This window comes from Nelumbo lutea, chromosome 1, assembly GCF_056320005.1.
Source record: "Nelumbo lutea isolate HS-2025 chromosome 1, American lotus-T2T, whole genome shotgun sequence".
NCBI lineage: Eukaryota > Viridiplantae > Streptophyta > Magnoliopsida > Proteales > Nelumbonaceae > Nelumbo > Nelumbo lutea.
The window spans coordinates 148,375,260-148,399,450 of record NC_142684.1 but is presented as its reverse complement, the minus strand read 5'-3'; the positions used below and the strand labels follow the sequence as shown (position 1 = coordinate 148,399,450).

Here is a 24,191-nt window from a genome sequence, read left to right as displayed (position 1 = left end):
ATCAAGGATTTAATCGACTATTCGGTTTTACTATTTTTTCTAACCGAATCGAATCGAATCGATGCTAATCGAATTTGATTCGGTTGAACTCTGGTTCCACGTAAATGACAAATACTTAATAAGTAATATTAATGAAAAGTTAAAATGGCCACAAAACCCAATAGTTTTAATTAATTAACTATTAATTAAAAGTTAAAATGATCCCAAAGCGCAAAGATTTTATTTAATTAGCTATTATTAATTAAAAGCTAAAATAGGCTCAAAGCCCAACGTCAATGGAGAATTGACGATAATTAATGATTAATGAACAATTAATGACTAACAAACAATTAATAATGAGTTTAATTTTTAATTAATTAGCATAAAGTATTAAATAAAACTTTAATGTTTAATATACTTAACTAAACAACAACATTAATTGATTTTCAGTTCGATTCAGTTGAAAATTTCAGTCAAACCAAACCGGAACTGAAAACCGATTCTTTTTAAAAAAATAAAAGCCAAAGTAGACCGTTAACCCAATTAACTTATTCAGTTTGATTCAGTTCCGTTTTCGGTGTCCATGGTTATTTGTTGATGGTATCCATGGATCACTAATAGGACCAATCCTGTCTCCTATACCAATATTATAGAGTATATTCTTTAATTTCATTGTGTTTTGCCACCACAAAGAATCATCGAGTTTTGCTTTACTATTGAAGAAGCTTCTTTTTTTTTTTAAATATATAAATTGCAATTGATGAATCCATAGCTCATGTGTTCCTTTGAGGAATTTCCATATTTACTTTGTAAATAAAGCCTTATTCATTGCCTTTGAGAGTCAAAGACCTAATCCCCCTTCATTCCTCATCTTACAAACCCTCACCCAAGCAATGTTGTGCCCAAAACTTTGGTCTTTACACCCTTCCCACCAAAAGTTTCTATATAATCGATCAAGTTTAGATGAGACTTTTTTGGATAGCAAATTGGTCTGCATACTATAAGTAGGGATGCTTTGGGCAAATACTTTTATCAATGAGGTTGTTCTCCTCACTTGCGAATGAGTCCTTGCTTGCCATGTGTCAAATTTGTGTTCAACCTTATCAATCAACATTTTATAAAAAATCACTATTACATATCTCATCTACCAATATTTTGAGTGGTAAGTAGGGTGCATCCAAGTCAGTGGACCTTTAAAACAATAAAACTCAGGTTAAGGGAATAAACTTGAATATCACTTGGTTTAGTGCGATCTGGTTGCTCCCAGTTGGAGGTGACTTGGTTTCCAGACGAACAGCGGATTAAACCTGCAAGGATACCAAAGAACCCTGGGATGTTAACCCGGTGAGGTTGCTCCGGTGCTTAAATTAGTAGGCTAGTAGCGAGCTAAAATTGCTTGAAAATGAGAGAGCTTGAGAGCAGGAAATCACGCATACCTTGCACCCCTGGGGGTGGAGCCTTTATATAATGGAGTCCTTGCGGGTTTCGCGGAGTAGTTCCAGAATCCTCGTAATGATGAGATCCGTTTCTGTGATAATGGGAAATAGTGTTGCTAACTAATAAGGTTTATCGAGTCCGCCCGAATCGGCCGAGGGATATAATGCTGGCTGTTACGCGACGTGATCCCGTGAAGTCCAAGAACCGTCGGAGGGATTTTTGGGAACCTCACTGTGGTACATCGGTATCCCCGAGTTGACGCCTTTAAGTCCCGAACTGAACTGAATGTTGAAGTGCCTTGCCCGCCAAGTGTTCTTGTTGCGATCTGGTACCGAGGCGATCTCATTTCGGGGTGACCCTGTCTCAAGGTCACTTTAGCCTGGGGTAGGTGGGTACCCGAGACTGTTATGCTACGGGATGATCATGTTGAGCTATCATCTGTTAGTCAAGTCGTGTCCTCGTGTCCCCCTGTTACGAGGTCGGGCCAAATCACTTTTCATCAATTGCCCCCCACTCCCCGAGCTAGGGGTCCAGACCTGGTGCAGGGAGTTCATGATGTTGCAAGTGGATTTGGCTCGAGGTCCAAGGCGCTTCATTAGATGAATCATTGGTCAGATCAGTTCGGCTACTCGGCTCAACCAAGAATAACCCAGGTCGCGTTCGGTTTACATGCGAACGTCAAAAAACGCGCTAAACCGATTTCAACCTTGGGGGTTGCGTAGACAGTTTTCTTCAGAGCTGTCGGATCACTTTGATCTTGATCGTTGATTCTCTGGTACAGTGGCTATAAATAGGGGGACCCGAGACTCGTTTTCTTCGCCACAAGTTCATTAGCCTTCGGTCTTCCTATTCAGTGTTTCTTCCTAGTTCGGTCTTTCTCCTTGTTGAGTCTTCCCTAGCTTGCCTCTTCTATTCATTTTATCTTTCATGTCTAGTTTTAGCTTTGATAATCTGTTAGATGAGGTCGAGGTGGGAAACCCGAGCCAGGTTGATAGTCATACCGAAGCTACTTCGGGTTTGGAAATGGTCCGTTGCCCTCCTGAGGCGCAACCACTCCGAAAGGCGCAAGAGGCCTCTGGTAAGTTGGTATCATCCTCACACCGAGGTCAGGTGTCGGACAACTTTGGCCCATCAATAATGACAGCGGATAGGCTTCAGGCCTTAATAGCTTGGTATAACCTCCCAAATGACCTCATTTATAGTCTTCCGTTAGGCAACTTCCCTTGGGAGCATGATCACAACAAGATCGTGATCTTCAAGGAGCAGCTCACAGTTGGTCTTCGTCTTCTGTTGCACCCCATGATTGTAGAAATCTTGAAACTTTTCAACATCACCATAGACCAACTGCACCTGAACTCAATTCGCAATGTACTAGGGACCATCTCATTTTTTTATGACTATAACCTACCCCTCGAGCTCAATATCTTCTCTTCGATCTTGTGCATCAAGAAGAATGTCTCCTATGTCCTTCCTGAGCATAGGCGAACCTACTGCTTATCTCCTCGTCCGGGCTACAAGCTTTTGCACAAGTTCCCAAATAGGGTCCCGACCTGGAAGAGGGGATACTTCATGGTTCGAAACACTGAGGGATGGCCTTTCCCAACCCACTGAAGGGCAGCCATTCAGGATCCTAGTGTCAGACTGGACCTGAAAACAAGGGAAGTGCTCCAATCTTGGGCGGAGCTTGGCCTTAACTTCACGGACTACATGGTTGAAGACAAGCTTGTGCAGGTTGGCCTAAGCCCTGGTAGGTCGTCTCTGTTTGGGTTTTTCCTTTATTTCTGATAATGTTGCCGACGTTTTGTTTTTGATGCAGCTCCCATGAAGCTCGCTGCAGATCAACTCCTTGGTCAGATGAAGGGGAAGAAGAAGCGAGCTACCAAAAGGGCTCGCATCGAGTGATCGCAGTCTACCGAGCCTGAGTCCGAACAGCCCTCCATTACATAACCTCCAATAATCGACCTGATCGAAGAGGAACCAGGGAGGGCCTCCCCGCCTCGTGCGCCCAAGGAAGCAACTTCGGAGCCAGCTCCTGCATCTGCCACGTCTTCAGGCAACAAGGAAGCAGTTCGGAGTATCCTGACTCCGAAATGTAGCCTTCGAAAGAGCAAGGGCGCGGTGTACGCTGAAGAGGTTGCTGGCTGGGCCGAGCTATCGGTCACTCAGCTCGGGGCTCAAGCAGCTACTCACTGCATGGTGGTAAGTTCTATCTTGACTTCTTCAATTTCATGCTTAAAACTTTTCTGATACTAACTGTGGTTCTCTTGGTAGGTAAACTCCATCATGCACACTCTAACGTACCGGTCTGAGCTACACTTGAAGCGGGCTCTTGTGGCTGAGTTCTCATCTCGTGAAGCTCATGCCGAGTTGAATCTGGCCCATAACGAGATCAGCCAGGTGAAGAACGATGCCCAAGCTCAAAAGTAGCTCATTTTGCTGCTAATGTCCGAGAAGACAGTGTTGGAGCGGGAGGTGGAAAACCTCGAGGCTCATGTCAAGGAATGGACCGAGGTACTCCTTCAGGTGGTGGAAGAATCCAAGGCAAAGGCCATCGAAGAGTACAAGAGTTCGGAGGAGTTCCAAGGAGAGCTGATGGAAGCCAGGTCGGAAGGTTACCGCAAGGGCTTCAACTCAGTAGATGGATGACCAGGCACGAGTTCCCCCAGCTTAATCTGAGCGCTATCACCACCTCGAGGGTTGGCCCTTGAAGCCGCCGAAGACCCAGACTCTGAGGCAGAGACTGACGACAAGTTGCTTGACATTGGAGAGGCCGATGCTGACGAAAGGGTTGATCCTCCTGTTGAGGCCTCAGACAAGGGCGAAGAGCACTGAGTCTTCCGTGTAAATCCCGGGCCTGCGAGCTCGACTTAGAGTAAAGGATTTTTTTTGTAACGAGGTCTTCACATCAATGAAATATACTTTTTGCCAAATGCTCCAAGTGCAAATAATTCTCTAATTGGTCGAACTAACCAAATAAGTATAGGTTACCCCAAACTGTCGAGCTACCGAGCTGGACTACAAGTAGGGATAACTTCGTACGATGTACCCGAGATGTGTGGACATTGTACGGTATCTACCCGACCTGTCTGTGCACGGGCTACTTGGTGATGCTAGGTGTCCCTTTGCTGGGGTTCAACTTTTTCGTCGTATGCCGAGGTGGGTTAGACATCATAGGGTTTATACCCGAGCTGTCTATACCTTAGACATGAAATGAGTTGCCCATGCCGAAGAGGCGATTAGGTCGTGTCTGCCCATGCTGAGGAGGCGATTGGGGCTTATGAGGTGCCGAGGTCTTTTGTTAGCTCGGCACCTTAACCTTTAAGCTTTAAGAGCGACTCATAGTCCGCTCTTGGTTTTGCCCATGCCAAAGAGGCGATTGGGGCTTATGAGGTGCCAAGGTCTTTTATCAGCTCGACACTTTTAGTCCTTGGACTTCTGGGAGTGACTCGTAGTCCTCTCTCCAGTTCGGCAATCACAGGTAGTATCGCCTCAAGTTGCCGGTGTTCCACACTCGAGGTATCTGTTTTCCTTCTAAGGTTTCGAGCTCATATGTACCTTCTCCGAGTACCCGTCTTACTCAGTACGGACCTTCCCAGTTCGGTCCGAGCTTACCAACACTGGGCTCAAGTACCATGACTTTTCTAAGGACCAGGTCACTGACACGAAAGTGTCGTTTCTTGACCCGGGCATTATAGTACCGAGCCACCCTTTGCTGGTAGGCTATAGTCCGAATGTATGCTAGGTCCCGTACTTCTTCCACCAGGTCGAGGTTGGTATAGAGCTCATCGTCGTTCACTTCTTCGTCATATGCCTCTAGGCATAATGTAGGCACCTCGATCTTGGCTGGGATTACCGCTTCCGTGCCATAGGTGATGTTGAAGAGGGTTTCACCTGTGGCGGTCTTGACGGTGGTTCGGTAAGCCCATAGTATACTAGGCAGCTCGTCTACTCATAGTCCCTTAGCTCAGGCTAAGCGGGCCTTTAGTCCACGGAGTATAGCTCTGTTCGTGACTTTTGCCTACCCATTTGCCTGAGGGTGTGCCACCAAAGTGAAGTTTTGTTGTATCCCCATCTCGGCACACCAACTCTGGAACTTGATATCTTCAAATTGCTTACTGTTGTCAAAGATAAGCACCCGATGTAGCCCGATGCGACATACTATATTCCTCTGAAAGAAGTTTTGTATTCTTCGGGCTGTGATTGTTGCTAGGGATTCCGCCTCCACCCACTTCGTGAAGTAATCCACTTCTAACACCAGGAATCTCCTCTGTCTTGTCGCTGGCGGGAATGGTCCAAAAATGTTGATTCCCCACTGTGCGAAGGGCCATGGGCTAGTGAGGTACTTTAGGTCGGTAGTAGGTCGATGGGGGATGTTGGCATGCCTTTGGCATTTATTGCACTTCTTGACAAGCTCAAGTGCGTCTACTTTCATTGTGAGCCAGTAGTACTCCCGTCGCAGCACTTTCTAGGCGAGAACCCTGCCCCCCAAGTGTCCACCACACAAGCCTTCATGAGTGTCATAGAGAATGAGCTTGGCCTCTGAGGGTCGCAAGTAGCACAAGTAGGGGAGCGTGTAGGTTCTTCGCTATAGCCGTCCGTCTATCATGACATACTTGGCTGCCTGGCGCTCTACCCTTTTGCCCACATTGCAATCTATAGGGAGGGTCCTGTGAATCAGATAGCTCGTGAGTGGGTCAATCCAGCTCGACTTTGCTTGTGCAACAGGAGTGACCTCTTCTGCCCCCTCAAGAATGCTAGGTCGAGGTAAATTCTCTATATACACAGTCCTCATGGTGTTGTTGCTCATGCTGGCTAATTGGGACAAAGCATCGGCCTCAGCGTTATTGGACATTGGAATCTGCTTGATGAAATATGGCTGGAAGCTATGTAGAACTTCCCTGACCTTGGCTAGATAAGCATCCATGGTGGGGTCGGAAGCTTCATAATCGCCGATGACCTGGTTGATCATGAGCTGGGAGTCACTACAGATGACGATGTGTTTTGCTTGTACTTTTGCTAGAGTGAGCCCGACTTATTAGTGCTTCATGCTTCGCTTTGTTATTAGATACTATGAACTCGAACCGAAGTGCGTACTCTAGCTTCACCCCGCTTGGACCATACAGAATAATGCCGGCTTCGCTTCCTTGTTGATTAGATGAGCTGTCGACGTGGAGGATCCAGGACTCCTCGTCCCAGGTCGGCCTTGATCTAACCAGGACTGGTGTCGCATTGGTTGAAGCTTCCTCTCTATGCTCGAGCTCGATCAACTTAGGGACTGTAGTGTGGAAGGTGCATTCTACAATGAAATCGGCCAAGGCTTGGGCCTTAATCGCCGTCCGAGGCTCATACCGGATGTCATACTCGCTGAGTTCAATGGCCCACTTCGTTAATCTGCCAAATACCTCAGGCTTGAGTAAGATCTGCCTCAGAGGTTTGTTGGTGAGGATGATGATGGTGTGGGCTTGGAAGTACGGACGAAGCTTCCGAGCTGCTATGACTAGCGCGTATGCCAACTTCTCAATCTCTGGGTACCTTGTTTCGGCGTCTTGCAAAACTTTGCTGACATAGTAGATACGTCATTGGACCCGGTCTACTTCCTTTATTAGTACCAAGCTTACTACCTCATCACTTGCGGAGAAGTACAACTTTAAAACATCTCCCTCCTCGGGTCGGGTCAGAACCGGGATGCTAGCTAGGTATTTTTTCAGCTCATCGAAGGCGAGTTGGCATTCTTCGATCCACTCAAAATCCTTACTTTTCTTAATTGCCTTGAAAAAAGGCAGGCAATGATTTGCCGACTTGGACATGAAGTGGCTCAGAGCGGCTATATGACTGGTCAGCCTTTGAACCTCCTTCAATTTACGAGGTGGCCTCATATCCAGGATGGCCTTTATTTTTTTAGGGTTGGCTTCAATGCCACGTCGATTGACTATGTAGCCCAGGAATTTACCCGAGGTGACACCGAAGACACTTGTTAGGGTTTAATTTCATATTGTATTTGCGCAAAATTTCAAAAACACACTATAAATCATTTATTAAACAGTTTGAAAACTAGGTCTTAACGACCATATCGTCTACATAGCATTCAACCTCATTGCCGATCAACAATTTAAATAGTTTGTTTACAAGTCTTTGGAAGGTCGCCCCAGCATTTTTTTAGCCCAAAGGGCATGACCTTGTAGTAGTACAATCTTAGTGCAGTTATGAATGCCGTTTTTTCCTCGTCGGTAGGGTCCATCCGGATCTGGCTGTATCCTGAGTACGCGTCCATGAAACTCAACAACTTGTGCCTTTAGGTCACGTCCACTAGATTGTCGATCTTAGGGAGTGGGAAATAATCCTTCGGGCAAGCTTGATTCAGGTCGGTATAATCGACGCACATGTGCTGTTTACCGTTGGCCTTTTTTACCAGAACTGGGTTATCCACCAAACTCGGGTAATGGACCTCCCTGATGAAATCGGCTGCAAGAGCTTCCCGACTTCCTCGTCGACTATCCTCTAGCACTCCGGGGCGAGGTTGCGTTTTCTCTATCTAACTGCCCTGACTAAAGGATCAGTATTCAATTTGTGAGTTATAATACTAGGATCTATTCCGGTCATCTCTGCCGTGGACCACGCAAATATGTCTAAATTTTTAAGTAAAAAGCATACAAGCTGAGAATGGAGTGGTTCCTCGATTGATGCGTCAATCTAGAGAGTTTTGGCTGGATCTTCCTTTGAGACCGGGATGTGGACCATCTCTTTAGTTGGCATGGATTGCTGCTCGGGATACTCTACAGGTCGCTCGAGCTCAATATCAGCCGCTAGCTTGGCCTTCCCCTTAAGAGCGACGACACAACACTTGCGAGACTTGAGTTGGTCACCTCGCACTACCCCTACTCCGTAGTCCGTAGGGAACTTCATGGCCAAGTAGTAGGTGGAAAGCACTGCGCGAAGTGCGTGGGTAATAGGCCGACCTACTATGGTGTTGTTTGGGGAGAGAGTCGTGACCACCAGGAATGTATGATCGAACCTCATGATGTTGGGCCACATGCCGACCTCTACAGGTATTGAGACTCGACCTAGCAGTCTGACCTCTTCTCCGTTGAAGCCCACCAGGGGTGTATCTATTGGCTTGAGATCGCCTTCCTGGAGCTAGAGCTTGTCGAATGCGTCCTTGAACAGGATGTCCGCTAAATTGCCTGAATCGACCAGAACGCGCTTCACCCCAAAGTCGTTGATCCTCAATTTTATGACTAGGGCATCGTCATGGGGATACTGAACCCCGTGCGCATCATCCTCTGTAAAGAATGTTGGATCTTCGAGCCTAAGTCGCTTTGGTGAATTCTGCTCCTCATGTTCTAGTTCGCGAACTGAGGCTTTCCCTGCTGCTGAGGTGTAGCCCATGACAATAGACCCGCCAGTAATCATATTGATTACTCCGCGGATTGGTCTCTCTTCGGACAGCTGTCTCTATGGCTGCTCACTCTGTCTGCTGCTGGACTCAGGAGCATTTCTCCTTTGCTCCCCCTACCGATCTGTCTGGTTTTTGTTTTCTTTTTGTACAAAATTTTTTAAGTATTCGCGACAAATGAGTTCATCTATCTCATCGCGGAGATTTCTACAATTCTCGGTGCTATGACCATGATCTTTATAAAAATGACAATAAACATTTCTGTTCCTAGTGGCGGGATCTCCCCTCAACTGAAGTGGGCACTTCACATAAGAGGCGTCCTTGATCGCCATGAGGATTTCTCCCCGCTTCGCGTTGAGGGGCGTGTAGCTCATCCTTTCAACCGGAGGAGTTCGGGAATGCTGATCTGACTTGTTTTCTCCCCTGGTCGGGGATTTGCTTTTTCTTCTTTTGCTGCCACCGTTGTTCAGGTTGTCATCTTCCCTTTTTCTCTTATCCTCTAGGGCTTTAGTCTTTTGGTTCATCTCCTCTTCGGTCCCAATGAATTGATCGACAAGCTTGAGGAATTTGGTGATGTCTTTGGGCTTGTTTGCCACTACATGCCACTTGAATTCCCTGTGGGTAATACCCTTCTTTGCTGTCGTGAGTCTTATAGTGGAATCCAAGTTGGGGATCTGCAAACAAGTGTCATTGAAGCGTTTGATGTAGCTTCGAATCGACTCCCCTTCCCTCTGGACTATGTTGAGGAGGCTTTCTTGTGACCTTTTCTTGCTGGTGATGAAGTGCGAGGTGAACATCTGCATGAACGGCACCCAACTCTTGATCGTCTCGGGCACGAGGTTCCTGTACCATGTGCGAGCTACTCCTTTGAAGGTCATAGAGAAGGCAATGCACATGCAAGATTCATCAGCCCCAACTAGGTGCATCTGGGATTGGAAAGAGTCTACATGATCATTTGGGTCGAATGACCCATCATACTTATCCAACAAAGTTACTTTGAAGTCATTTGGCATCAGGGTGGCCAGGAGCTTGGAGGACAAAGGAGATGACACGAAGAGGAGGGGAGCAGTCTTCGTGGCTTTCGAGCTTGCCTCCTCTTTTCCTTTAGGCTACTCGGGTTGACTAGGTCCAACGAGTTGGCTTGGAGCTACTGCTCGACGTGCCTTAGGACGTCGCCTTTGCTACTTCTCAACTGGCTCCGCATTGGTGATGCTGACCTCCGTGTTGTTGGGCAATGTCCTGGCATGGAGAGGTTCGGACTGTTGATGCTAGCTGCTGTGGACAGAGGGGCCTCGTCTGGAGTCCGTGGCCAGAACCCCAAACCGGTTCCCTGCAAGCGAACCTTCTAGTTGTGAGGGCCGAGGTGAAGTAGCTCTGACGGGATGAGTGTCTCCTGACCTATTCACTTGCTGCGAGGCAGGAGGGGTAAATTGTTTTTCCCTCCAGTTGTAGGACGAGACCTGACTCCTGAGAGGATTCTGGATCTGGAAAGTCTCTCCCCGGCGAGGAGGGCAATTGTTCTGACAATGAGACTTGTTCTAGTGTGCTGCCGGATGCCGAGGTGGAACCGACCATTGATTCTTCTAAAGTGGTGGGAACTACTACTAGTAAATGTGGTGCAAAACCTGATGTTGGTAATGCTGAAATTGCTAGACCTGTTGCATTTAGGCTTGAATAGCCCACACGCAATGTACTAGATCGTTGAGCTGATGTTGTCCGACTCCAGGGGGAACCACAAATGGTTCAACAAAGGTTGCACCTACTACAGGAGGAAGTGGGGTGTCCACAGGCACAATTGCTTGAGGCACAGTCAGCATTGGGATCCCACCCATGGAGAGCGGTATGGTGAATTGACCGATGCACACAGTCGGGATCTGAGGTTGCCCCTCAGAGACGTTCATTTCACCGTTCTGTTCTGCATTGCTAGAGGATGCCATTGATTTTGAGTTTGAGATTTTTAGGGGAAAGAGGCTTCTAGTAGCGCTTCCCACAGATGGTGCCAATTGATTTAGCTCGATCTGACTGCTCCCAATTGGAAGTGACTTGGTTTCCAGACGGGCGGCGGACTGAACTTGCAAGGATATCAGAGAACCCCGAGATGCTAACCTGGCGAGGTCGCTCCGATGCTTAAGTCAGTAGGCTAGTAGAGAGTTAAAATTGATTGAAAATGAGAGAGCTTTAGAGTAGGGAATCACGCATACCTTGCACCCCTGGGGGTGGAGCCTTTATATAATGGAGTCCTTGTAGGTTTCGCAGAGTAGTTCTAGAATCCTCATCACGATGAGATCCGTTTCCGTGATAATGGGAGATGGTGTTGTTAACTGATAAGGTTTATCGAGTCCGCTCGAATCGGCCAGGGGAGATAACGCTGGTTGTTACGCGGCGTGATCCCGTGAAGTCTGGGAACCGTCGGAGGGATTTTTGGGAACCTCACAGTGGTACGTCAGTATCCCCTAGCTGACGCCTTTAAGTCCCGAACTGAACTAAATGTCGAAGTGCCTTGGCCGCCAAGTGTTCTTGTTGCGATTTGGTATTGAGGCAATCTCATTTCGAGGTGACCTTGTCTCGAGGTCACTTTAGCCCGAGAAAGGTGGGTACCCGAGACTGTTACGCTATGTGCTGATCATGCTGAACTATCATCTGTTAGTCAGGTCGTGTCCACGTATCCCCTTGTTAAGAAATTGGGCCAAATCACCCTTCATCACCCCTCAACAAAACAATTATGTGGAAATACTGAGCAAAAGGGAACAAACGTTTGCAAAGTTGAAACTTGAAAGTATGTCAAAATGTATCCCGAGAATGACATGTGGTAGGCGCATACAAACAAGGAAGTATGAAATCAAAAGAAATATACTCCATGAATTACGGCTTGACATCCATCTAAGGCCAAACATAGCAAAGTTTTGCCACTTTCCCACCAGAGTTATCCTCTGTGTTTGCTGAAACCTTTGGCCAGATCTCATCCCTTTCTATTTCTATTTGTTAAATTAAACCTCTTGTAAATAATAATAACTCTCTTGATGTACTTGACAACAAATTCCTATTGTAGATGCAAACTCAAGCATCCAAGAAAACTTTTTCTTTTTTCTTTTTTGTAAAAATGAAACCTTAAAGAATACAACTTCACTTCAACTTGTTTTCAATTCCGGACTCATTTTCTTTTAAAAAAAAGTACCAAGAGACAAGAGTGAATTCACTTTTTTGCCCCTCTTCTCCACTTAACGTGAGTGGGCTGGACCCCACGGTACACCAAGTCAACATACTATATTTCCTTTAATTTTAATATCTCAAGTGTGGTACATGTACCAACCGGCATAAGCTGACAATAACGCAACATTTGAATATATATTTTTTATTTTTATTTTTTGGCTGCGTGACAACAAAGCAGTGTTGACTGTTGAATAAAGTTTCAATTTACATGTCTGAATTATTATTATTATTATTATTTATAAAAAAACCCAAAAACATTATTACAAAACTTAAAAAAACTGCAAGCCAATATGTTGGATAAACCATGTCATGTGAAAACACATAAATGGAAGCTAGGCTTAGCAGTTTTCTAAAGGCACTTATGTGTTGGTAATAATATCTGACAGATTTGATTTTTTGTGTCTGTGTCTGTGTTTAATTATCATGTTTAGAGGATATAAACTGGTTTTTCTGCAAGAAATTAATCTATCCTATCATGAATCATTTCTGTAAAATGGTAAAAAATAAAAGAACAGAAATTCCTTTGTGGTTAATCCAACTATATGAATATATATAGTCTCTTCAACTCTGTTATATATTGTTCTTGACTGCCTCTTCTCAATACTCTAATATTTCATATTGCTTCTAAGTAAGTTGTAACCATGGGATCTCCATCTTCTCGTTTTCATGAGAGGGAAAGCCATAAAATTTTGTTCTCTTAACTGTAGATGAAGACTTTATAACAAAGATGTTGGGGGTGGGGGAGGACCAGAAAAGGGATCTATTCCAAACCTGCACGAAAGGACCCAAACAGTAATTGAAACCGATGCAGAAAGAAAGGTACAGAAATGCCAAAAACAGTTCGGGGTTCAACTCCTCTGCAAAAAGGTGTTACATGGAAGATACCAACTGGGAAGATTCTCCAAAGGATCAATCAATATTGTTGCTTACAACTTGTAAAAAGGTTTTTGGGGTTAATCCAATTCCATTCTATATTATGATTACTTGGCATTCCATTGAATGTGGAGGCATGGGATCAAATTACCATGTAATGTGTGATGGATCAAATTACCAAATGGCAAAATTGGATTTGCTGACCTCATAACCTCACATGTTTGGGACAAGGCTTAGAAGATGATGATGAATGATTAACAGAAATATATATATCAAATAAAACATAAAAAAATAGTTAAGTGAAAATTAAGGGTTTTAACAAAAAATAAAAAGAGATGATGATGAACGATTAACAGAAAAATCAGTTAAATCATAGCAAGCAAGATGAAAAATTAAGGTGGGAGGTTCCCCCACTTTACACACTATTCTATTTCTATATTTCTAATGGGGAAGTTAGTGGGTGGGATACTGGGATATATAGCTTTGAAAGGTGGGAGTGGATGTTGGTGAAGAATTTTATCCAACAATGTAACCAGCCAACCACCACCTGATTGATCCCAACTACCCACCATCACCTGAAGGGATCATCATTCATTCATTCATCATCTCAGGACTGAGGAGGAGCCATTAGGCGGGCCCATTAGTAGTACATTGCAGATTTGCAGCCCTGGGTGTAGAGAGTAGAGACTGAACTCAGACACAATACTAGGATGGATCGATCATCGTTTTTCCTAGGTGCATTTAATCGTTTTGAATCTTTCGATTGATTCAACATCATAAATGTTATGCCCTTCCCTAAAATTATTATTTATTTTAGGATTGAGATCGAATATAATAAACTATTCGGGTATGTCTCTAATATCAAGCTTAGGATTGGACATGTGACCCATTTAGTATATGTACGGTGGTTTGGATTGACCACGCTATCCCCTTCTATCGTATAGGAATAGGATGGTTCGTGCAGGGAAGCTTCCTGCTTGACCCGATTACTGATCTGAAGACTGAACCGTTTCTTAACCCTTTATTTGTTTCTTCAAGCAAAACGACGTTCTTTGTCTCCAAACGGGGCCCATCACTCTCCAGAGTCCAATCCCATCATCAAGACTCGGGTGAGGATTGAGGAGGGAGAATAATATTTCTGTGTTGCGAGTTCTATCTTTCTCAAGTAAGTTAGGTCTCGGCGTCTCGCCAAAGCGCGGAAAATGACGCAAGTGCCAGCAGCAGCCAACGGGACACGCAACCGCAAGCACTTCCGGGCAACGGGCAGCAATAAACGGCGTTGCCCTCGATTTACTAACGCCGTCGCCGGCTCTGACGGAGAAACAATCATTCGCTACTTTCGAACGGTCCGACCCTAAGCCTCGTTACTAGAATCACAGGCTCGGACTTGGGCTCCGGAGCAAAAGTGCCTCGAAAAAGCCAAGCGAAACGAAAGACGGAAAAAAATGGCGTAAAGAGGAGAGAGGAGAGAGAGAGAGAGAGAGAGAGAGAGAAACGGAGGCTCGGGAAGGACAAGATGGGCAAGATCGCGAGGAAGAAGAAAGGCCGACCGTCAAAGGCGGAGCTCGCCCTGCGCGATGGTCTTCGCCGGAACCCGCCGTCGGAGCCTCTTCCGGAAACCGACCTTCGCCGGAGCCTCCGCCGCCGGAATCTGACGTTCCACGGCGACCTCGACGACTATGACGACGACGAGGAAGATGACGAGGACGAGAGGAGAAAGAAAAAGCTGAAGTTGGTATTGAAGCTCCCCCAAAAAGCGGGTTTCGGTGGTGTTGACTCGTCTGGGAGTCTAACTCGAGCAGATGCGGGGAACGTGGCCCACGCGTCTGCTCCGGAATCTCGTTCGGACGCTGCAGCAACAACTGCTGTTGTGTCTGCTTCCTCCTCGGAATACGGAGACGGTAATAAGCCCTTTAAGAAGCGGAGAATCGACGGCGATGACGGCGCTTACGACGACGGTGACGGTGATGACGATGATGAAGATGATGATGCACGGTCCATTGGATCTGGTGATCAGAAGAAGGTATTCGTTTAGGAATCGCTGGCTCATCACCATTACTACTACTATCAGTAGCTGTGGTAGTAGTAGGATAGGCGTGCCCTCTTGTTCATCTTCTCGCAGAGTCCAGCTCAGCTCAATCCCCAAAATCCAAACTCCTGAGATTTTTCTAATTGGTCCAGGCTTCTACTATACTTCTCTGTCGGGTTGGGTTCTCTATCTCTTGATTTTAACTGTCGGGGGTCAACCGTCAAAACTAACCCCCACAGAATCTGATCACGCTCCACCTTTCTCTCTCCTGTCTCCTTTCTCTGTCACACATCACATACATAAAACACCGTCTTGCTTCATTATATTTATTTATATAAATATATCTGGCTCATATTTGCTTTAGAATTAATTTTTCCCATTTACGGCAGGAAAGAGGGAGAAATGACAGTTCCAGAAGGACGAACTCTGTTCTGGGTTGGTTATAATTTTCGGATTTCTCTTGATTTTGTCTTTCAATTTTGAATTTTATTTGGTTGTTGAGTTTATTTATTTTTTGCTTGTGTTGATCAGGCGCATCGTCTGCTTCCCAGTTAGGGACTCCAATGCCGGATAAGAAATCTTTGGAGTTGATTCTCGATAAGCTTCAGAAGTATGAGACATGCCATGTTCAAACAGATATAGTCTCTTTCTCCTACAATGCCATTTCTTTCAACTGTAAACTAAGAGCTTCCTTGATGTTGAATGTTGCAGGAAAGATACGTATGGTGTTTATGCAGAGCCTGTTGATCCAGAGGAGGTAGCTCTGCAAATTTGTTTCTTTTTATTTTCTCACCCGCATTCCCCAATACCCTTATATGAATGTTTTAGTATAGTGGAGTTTGTGACTGTGCTGGTTCTTCCAGCTTCCTGACTATCACGACGTGATTGAGCACCCAATGGATTTTAGCACCATAAGGAAGAAGCTGGCAAGCGGGGCATACTCTAACTTTGAGCAGTTTGAGGTAGGTGTCCGCGGTTTGATCTTTGGCAGTATTTATTTAAATTTTTGTATTGTTCAAGAGGAAGAAATCCTGTTTATACCATGGCTAAGGTGTCTTTATTAGATTGGGTATTTAGGGGATCGTAACGGCTATCAGTATCTCTAATGTTGTTTCCGCTCTGCTGTTTCTTTCGCATTCTTTCATCGTAAGAGTCCATTTCTTTTAACTTAAATGTAGCGCGTAATGCTGAAGCCTGCCTGCTTGTATTTTTTTTCCTCCATTTAGTGTTTCTTTCTCTATTATTCTCTTTTCTGAAGAGGTCTAATTATCTTATCTCTTTCTTACTTGTATATAATAAATACACACATTTTTCTCCCATTTATAGTGCCTTGTTCCATAGAATATGTTATAACTGCTTCCGCCTCCAGGTGTTATAAATATTTATTTTCATTTTCTATTATTTATTCTCTAGAGTACATAATTTTTCTTTTATGGTTGACATGCTAATGATTGTGAATGAATTCATAAAGGTAGAGTGTTGGACTGGATGCTTATTATGAGCATCATGAGCATCATGTAACCTTTCATGTATACTTGTCAGAGTTGTTTTGGCAACATGTTCACTCAATTAATTGAATATCGGTGCAAGGACGACATATAGTTATAAACAAAAGTTTTGTCAATTGTGATGTTTTATCTAACTAGTACACCACTGCAAAATTACCATGGAAAGAGTCTTGTAAGATTACCCACAGAGCAAGGAGATATTCAGTCATCTCTTTTAACTTGTGGTACAGCTGCCTTTTAATGAGATTCTGTATGTGTGCAGGCAAACACTATGTCATAATTTTAGTGAAACATTCTCCCAAGCTTCTATTTTAGTATATTTTTTTCTTTATCCAATGACACAGGGGGTCTATTTAGGTGCATGAAAGATTGAAAAAATAGGAACCTGATGGACTTAATGGGAAGCTTTTCTTCTGCCTATTCCCGATGGCAAGTCAATGTCCCCTGGCTTTCCCTTAGAATTGGAGAAAAAGAAATCTCAATGGTGCTGGATGCTTTTAGGTGGATATTTACTTGACTTTGCCAACAAGACTAAGGACTGGCAAGGGCAGCATCACACCCTAGTGAACATCTGCACCCTGATAACACATAGGACCTGTTTTTACTCTACATGTCTATAACTCCATGGCAAAAAAGCATACTATTTGTGTGGTCCTATATTTGGTTTTATGGGTCCATCCATGAGAACCTTGTTATACTACTTGGTTTTGGTCCATCTGACCTTGATATTTATTAGACAACTATACATTTTAAAAAGTTTTTCATTTATCTTGTTAGCACAAAATTTTCAAGAATGCATGCTCCATGCATGTTTGGGCACTCTTCACTCATCAGCAGGGAACTTGATCATTCTTATCTCTTTCAATCTAACTGAATTCTGTTCTACATCTATTCTATCAATTTCATATGTCAAGCCTGCTTTTATTCTTTCCTTTCTTTTTGCAGTATGTAGTATATATTTCTTTACTTCAATGCATATTAGTTCCCACTGATATGGCAAATAGAGCTAGTTTGTTTTGAAAGTTTCCAAGGAAAGAAAGCTTAGGTCAATTATTTGGTATAGTGTTGCACTATTAGAAGAGAGGTATGAAGCCACATGCGTTCAATTATTATAATCTCAAGATTGGTTCAAATTGACAAGTCCCTGCGCATAGAATAATACAGCAATAAATTAAATTTATCCCTGTTACACAAGATGTCCTTGATACAGATGTTATACTATTTCACAAGTTGTATTTTTCTGTGCTTTTTTGGTTTGTAGTTACAATGTTGTTGACATGGCAGTGAAGGAATCTCTTGTTTATATTGCTTACTTCCTTCTAAGTCTAAGCAACAATGTTCAAGAATAAGAAGTAATATGCTTTTGCCTTTTTGATATTGTTATACATAGGCTTCTAACCATAGTTTATACATGCAGAGCGATGTTTTCCTTATTTGCACAAATGCAATGCAATACAATGCCCCAGAAACCATATATTTTAAACAGGTAAAGCCTTTTATCCTGCTTTTTTTTTTGTTTATAGCCTAATCTTGTTTGGTTTGTTCCTAACGACTTGTTCTTCTAAAAAGGCACGATCCATACAAGAATTGGCCAGAAAGAAATTCCAGAAGTTACGAATTGATATTGGACGTACTGAGACAGAGCTCAAGTCAGAGGAAAAACCTAAAATAGGTTCTGTATTGAAGAAGCCAGTAAAGAAGTCCTTGTGCAGGAATACTCAGGAACCTCTTGGCTCTGATTTCTCCTCAGGTGCCACTCTTGCCACCACAGGTGATGCCTGTACCTGGTCAAATTTGGTGCAAGCTGAGAAGTCTAACCATGTTGATGGAGTTGGGGATGCCAATTCTTGCCTGATTGATAATAAACCAGAGAAGACAGAGGAGCAGCTTTCAGGTATTGACATATAGTAAGTTGCATTTTATCTAACATTTATAGGGTATTGATCCTCTTATTCTGCTTTATTTTCTTTCCACATCAACCGTTTTGCCAAACCACTCTGGGAGGTTGCATTTGGTAAGCTGTTCCTTTGAAAAACAGTATAGAAATTTGTTACTCTTAATTTTCATGTTTAGGGGTGAAGTGATTTCTAACATGGCAATAATGTGCAAACACCTCACAGGAAACATAATCACACAAAATAAAAAAAGCCATGTCAACATTATTTCTACCAATATATATATATATATTTTTTGAGAAATCTGGTATTTACCAAATGCCTCAAACTTGGTGATTCCTGAGGAAGCAATTTTGAAGAATCATTTTGTCCTTTTACCAAACACCCACTTAAAAGTCTTAAGGCATCCATTTCTAAAGGAAGCGTGTAGGATATTTCAGGGATGGTAATGAGTTTCAAGATATTGGGAATATATTGTCAGTCTGTAATGATTCATGGATACCTGTACATGCCTAGTTTACTGGTTTTGGACACTATATGCATCCTGATATGACACTTTATACAGTATGGCCACTTGTAGCATATATTTTATAGCACCAATATTCCTAAATCCTAAAATATGTAAAATGGCATGCTTTACCATTATCATAGTATAAAAAATCTATATATATTATTCATTTAATTGAATTTGGCAAGATGTAAGTGTTGACTGATGACTCATAGTCTTAGCTTCAAAAACCAGATACAATGGTACATGATATTGCATATTAAACGAATACCTGTGTCTGGAATCTTAGAATGGGACATGGATGATGTTATCTCCTGATATGGTTTTGCATGATCCTCATTCACCTGGGATATGAATTCTAACATGTCTCTCTTAAATCATAATATGATTCAATCTTGTGTGAACCTTTAATCCATGATCCTGATTCCTCATTTGTAGGTAAAACGTTGAACATGCATGCATAAAACTGTGCCTACAACATAATTTATGTGGTTCCTTTGCTTATTGCAGCATTTTTCTCTTGTTTCAGGGAAGGGGGTTCCATCCAAATTTGGGAGGAAGCCATTTGTTGTGGATGACAACTGTCGTGCAACTTACAACATATCCAACCAACCAGTGATCAGAACTGAGTCAATCTTTACAACTTTTGATGGCGAAAGCAAGCAGTTTGTTGCTGTATGTAATTAATTACATATTTCCTCCTTCCATAATTGTTTATTCTGTACTCACCCACTTTGGTTTTCTGAATCAGGTTGGCCTTCATGCGGACCATTCCTATGCAAGAAGCCTGGCACGTTTTGCTGCAACTCTTGGACCTATTGCTTGGAAAGTTGCCTCCCAGAGAATTGAGCAGGCACTGCCTGTGGGAGTTAAATTTGGCCGTGGGTGGGTTGGAGAATATGAACCTCTTCCAACACCTGTACTAATGGTTGAAAACAACAATCCAAAACAACCGGCTTGCATTACAAATTTGAATTGTAAACCTGAGTTGAGAAAAGATGACAGGAGTACAGAGGGATTAAAAGTTGCACAAGATGAGGCTAAACTGGGTTTCAGAATTTTAAACTCATCTGGAATGGCATCTTGTATCAAGGCCCCAGATCCTGCAATAGTGCATGGTGGCTCTAATTTAGAAGGGAAGTTGTTTGGTGTTGTTGGAACCAAACCCATCATTAATTCTACATTACAGAGGCAAATGCCATCAATCGTGAATTTTGTCAAATCTAATAATAATATTCCTCAACAAGTTGAGTTGAATTGCTCATCATCAGCTGGTGGGGGCCCTACTGAGATTGCACCAAGAAAGCAGTTGGAGTGCAGTTCAGAAATGACAAGTTTGAGATTGCTTGAGATGGTGTCAAGAAATAGGAATCTTATGCAATCTATACCCTTCAAGAAGACAGAGTCTGAAGGGGCTGTTGCTGGAGGTTTGTCTAATGGGAAGGTTGTAACTAGCAGCTCCAATGGCAATAGACTAACCAGTTCATCCTCTAACGTTGTTCCTACCCAACCGTCTGGATATGTGAATTGCTTTCCTCGTGGAAGTCAAGAACAGGGTCTCAGTGACCCGGTTCAGTTGATGAAGATGTTAGCTGAAAAGACACAAAACCAGCAGAAATCTTCTATCTGCCCTATGGTTGATACTCAACCAGTTCCATCCTTGAGAAGAGATGATTCAAGCACTGTTCAATCCTCAAGAAGAGATGATTCAAGCACTGCTGCCAATACTGCTGCCCGGGCATGGATGTCTGTTGGGGCTGCAGAATTTAAACCAAGAGATAATTCGAGCTCACCCAAAATGCAGATTGCTGCTGCTGCTCTCTATAATCCAGCACGGGAACTCCCCCAACCTGTTTCGCGATGTGAGGAACTCCCTATTTCTAGTGGGCTGCAAATGCAGTCTGAGAAAAGTAGGTTCACCCCTAATGCATTTCGTCCACAATCTTTCTATGTAGGTAATGGGGCACGTCATCAAAACAGTGGACCTATGATCCTCCCTCCATTAGTAACAACAGACTTAGCAAGGTTTCGGACAGAGTCACCTTGGCGGGGTCTTGTTCCACATACACAACCAAAGCAGAAGCAGGAAATGCTTCCTCCGGACTTGAACATTGGTTGCCAGTCATCAGGATCTCCAGTGAGGCAGTCTTCAGGCATTATGGTTGATTCCCAACAGCCTGACCTGGCTTTACAACTCTGAAACTGAGTGGCATTTTGAGAGAGAAAGAATGGAGATGAGAACTGGGATAAGGTACAATGGCCTAAAGTGGGAGGAGCTGACTACTCCTGGAGATGAGAACTGGGATAAGGTACAATGGCCTAAAGTGGGAGGAGCTGACTACTCCTGTACGATAGGCACTGATGGCTTCTGCTATCCTAGGGAGGAGATTTCTTCCATCGTCACTAAGTTGTGCCACAAAAAAATGGCACAATGAATTGATCAAAATGTTTACCAGCCATCAATCCACATTTTAGAATCAGTCTCAAGGTTGGGAAACAATTCATTTTCAATCTTTGATTGAATCCTAGAAGCATTTTTTTGGAGAATCCCAGAGTTTACCATGAAAAGAAGGATCTGAAGACTGATGAGAAAAGAAATGTGCTTCAATTAGGACATCTAGGAACAGGGGAAAATTTTGGCAGATTCGTCTGGGCTATAGTCCATCTCTAGGTTTTCCTATAGGTTTGCAATGGACATATATGTATAATCTTATCATAAATGCGCACTTTTGGAAAACTTGGCAAGTTAACAGAGTAGCCTAGTGGAGAGGAATGGTGTATTATGTTAGTCCTTACAAGTTCATGAGCAGGTGATGTGCTTGAGAAGCCCATTGGAGTTTATTTTGTACATTGATTATAAGGATCGACTGTTAGACTTTGGTTCCTTCCTGTATGCATCTACTATTTTTATGTACAATGAGACTAGAATTTCTAGAATGGAAAGGGAGCTGTACTGGTGGAGCCTCTTCTGTTCCACTTTCTGTACTTGCAAGATTAATTTTTTGCCATTAGCAGATCCAGAGATTGGTTTAATTTTCTTGTTAAGACTCCAGAGTGTTATATGCAGGCATGTATGCATGATTGCATGGATTATACTGTTGCACTGGACCAGTCTAATTAAATGTGTAGGAGATTTGTGGTTGTTAGATAGGTTACACTAGTGCAGTGTTGTACAAAAATCCTGTTCAGGTAATTTCGTCAATTTTTGATGCCAATGCTATAATTATCGAAGGCAATAGTTGTTACCTCTATGCCTAAAAGAAAAAAAAATAGTTACCTCCATGCAGGCAAAGACATGGATATGGCACAATGGCAGCATGAAGCGGCGAGGTCACAATCAGAATCAAATGCCCATAGGCTGGCCGCTGAGACCTAAAGCCATTCCTTTGACTGGTCCAGCCCAGACTAAAGGTAAAGTGTCCCTTCTCCCTAGGCTAATATTTATTTGTCTGGGCCCTAAAACCTGTTGGAGTGGAATCGTTTAACCTGTATTCATGTGGAGCTTTATTCTTGTTCTCTTTGGGTCTGAGACTCGGGGGACACAGGACGTCTGCTTGGTGCTTTTGTGACTGTCTCATCTGTGTGTCATCTCTTGTTGCACTCAGTTAGATTGGACTTCTGACTAATCATTAGCAGTCCCGGTTGGACTGCAATCAGTTCAGAGAAGGCATCCCCGGTGGTCATATACACCACTAGATACCAGTTACCACAGAGAAAGATTAAAAGCAGCTCTTTACTTTCTCAAGTGAAGCCAAATCCATCCATTTTGATCCTCTCTCTGCGGTGCAGACTTTTGTATTCCCAGATTTAGCTGTAACTGATGTAATGGGCATTCATTTTGTTTTATACTACTAAATTATGTGTGGTAGTACATTCTCTTTAAGCTTAAAGAAATAAAATAAACTGGCCTCTTTTGGCCTCCTTTTGGACAGGCTGACAGCAAGATTTGATACATGTTATGTAATAAAAGCCTAATCCATTAATTCCTTAAGCTACTCTATTCCACTATTCGATTCAAAATTTATCTACTTAACCTAGAGCCATCCATCGTCACAAAATTTATCTACTTAACTCATCATATGGTTGGTTCCCATATGATAGAGCTTCAGAGTTCCGGTGGAATAGAACTTGACACTGGTTAACAGAACATACGAAGCCTTTCATGCAGAACAAAGGAAAGATGCATGCTGTGAGTGATTTTGATGGGAATCACATATCTAAGATGAAAACTTATCCAAACAAATTGCATTAAAATTCGTCCAAGAAAATACCAAGAGAATTTCGTGCCATTTCTTCAACCCCGAATTGTATCATTCTTAATTTTTTCGGAGGAAACTGACGAAAATCATAAGATCTTAAAATATTGAACATAGGTAAGACTGAAATTCAATTGACATCCGCGTTGGCGTGAATTCTTTTTGGCACCAATATTCTTACAGTTGAAAGAAGTGGAACGTGGGCCTTGTGTGAGTGATTATGTATCTGAGTCTGATGATTAACTAACTGCACTCTTTAGAGATTAATGAATAATGAATTGCTGCGCCACTTAACTACCAAGTCTATATATTTGATTCACAAAAGAGAAGCAAATGATCTTAATTAAAAGCATCTAGACCAAACGGGTAAAAACAATGTAGTAATGGTAGCAAGTGAAAGCCTTAGTATCCACCAATTGGGTCCTGCAAGAGGGTGCATATTGCTCAATCTCAAGTAACCCACTAAAATTGGAGATCAAACAAGAATACAAGATTATAAAATAGAAGTCCCCTTTATCAAGAAAGGATGAAAAAGGAGACGAAACTGAAGGAAAAAAAAAAAAAAACTAGAGAGAGAGAGAGAGAGAGGAGAAAGCATGAAGTAGCAGGTTATAGACAAGACAGTGTTCCTCCCCGAGAAGGGAAACAGGGAACTATGATTGCAGGGCCATCCTTGGATCTACTCTCTGAATTACACAAACTGGCGGTATCGGGGCTCTCCAACTTTTTTATTGTAGGAATTTTGGTTTCACATATAATCCGGCTGGATCGAAGAAACCAACCAAACAAGGTGGGGAAGCAAGCCATGAAGGGTTCGAGATCCGAATTCCAAAGATTTGAGAGGCGAGAAGCAATTAGTGTTGTAGCCAACTGATCTACTAGACTATAGTATATATAGAGAGAGAAGAGAGAAAGAGAGGAGAGAGACGCGGCAATGGTCCATTTTCTTAGTCAGCAAGTAAGGCCCATGTATCTTCCCTTTGTTTTGTGAAGGCTGAAAACCTTTATTTCTTGAAACCTTAGACCTTTCCTAACGGGAGAACATTAATGTTCAATGACTTCTTATTTTATTTGATTAAAAAACATTAACATGGGTCTCTATT

At 43.1% G+C, this 24,191-nt stretch overlaps 1 protein-coding gene across 2 annotated transcripts; it reads left to right on the top strand.

Moving 5' to 3' along the window:
- The first annotated feature begins 14,018 nt into the window (after window positions 1-14,018).
- Window positions 14,019-21,922, top strand: LOC148878274 (uncharacterized). Of its 2 annotated transcripts, XM_088951838.1 has the most exons (10): window positions 14,062-14,915; window positions 15,311-15,356; window positions 15,453-15,531; window positions 15,633-15,678; window positions 15,785-15,883; window positions 17,847-17,915; window positions 17,999-18,323; window positions 19,362-19,507; window positions 19,584-20,694; window positions 20,788-21,877. In XM_088951838.1, the coding sequence occupies exons 1-10, from the start codon at window positions 14,409-14,411 to the stop codon at window positions 21,030-21,032; spliced, it is 2,673 nt and encodes an 890-aa protein (XP_088807964.1). In that variant the 5' UTR covers window positions 14,062-14,408; the 3' UTR covers window positions 21,033-21,877. The 2 variants fall into 2 exon arrangements, with proteins under 2 accessions (XP_088807954.1, XP_088807964.1); XM_088951828.1 differs by having other exon boundaries at window positions 14,019-14,915; window positions 19,584-21,922.
- Window positions 21,923-24,191: the final 2,269 nt, after the last annotated feature.

Coding starts and splice junctions, on each gene's coding strand:
- LOC148878274 (XM_088951828.1), top strand. CDS start 14,409: ATGGGCAAGATCGCGAGGAAGAAGAAAGGCCGACCGTCAAAGGCGGAG. Junction 15,884..17,846: donor CTAACTTTGAGCAGTTTGAG/GTAGGTGTCCGC, acceptor TTATACATGCAG/AGCGATGTTTTCCTTATTTG. Junction 19,508..19,583: donor AAAGCAAGCAGTTTGTTGCT/GTATGTAATTAA, acceptor TTTCTGAATCAG/GTTGGCCTTCATGCGGACCA.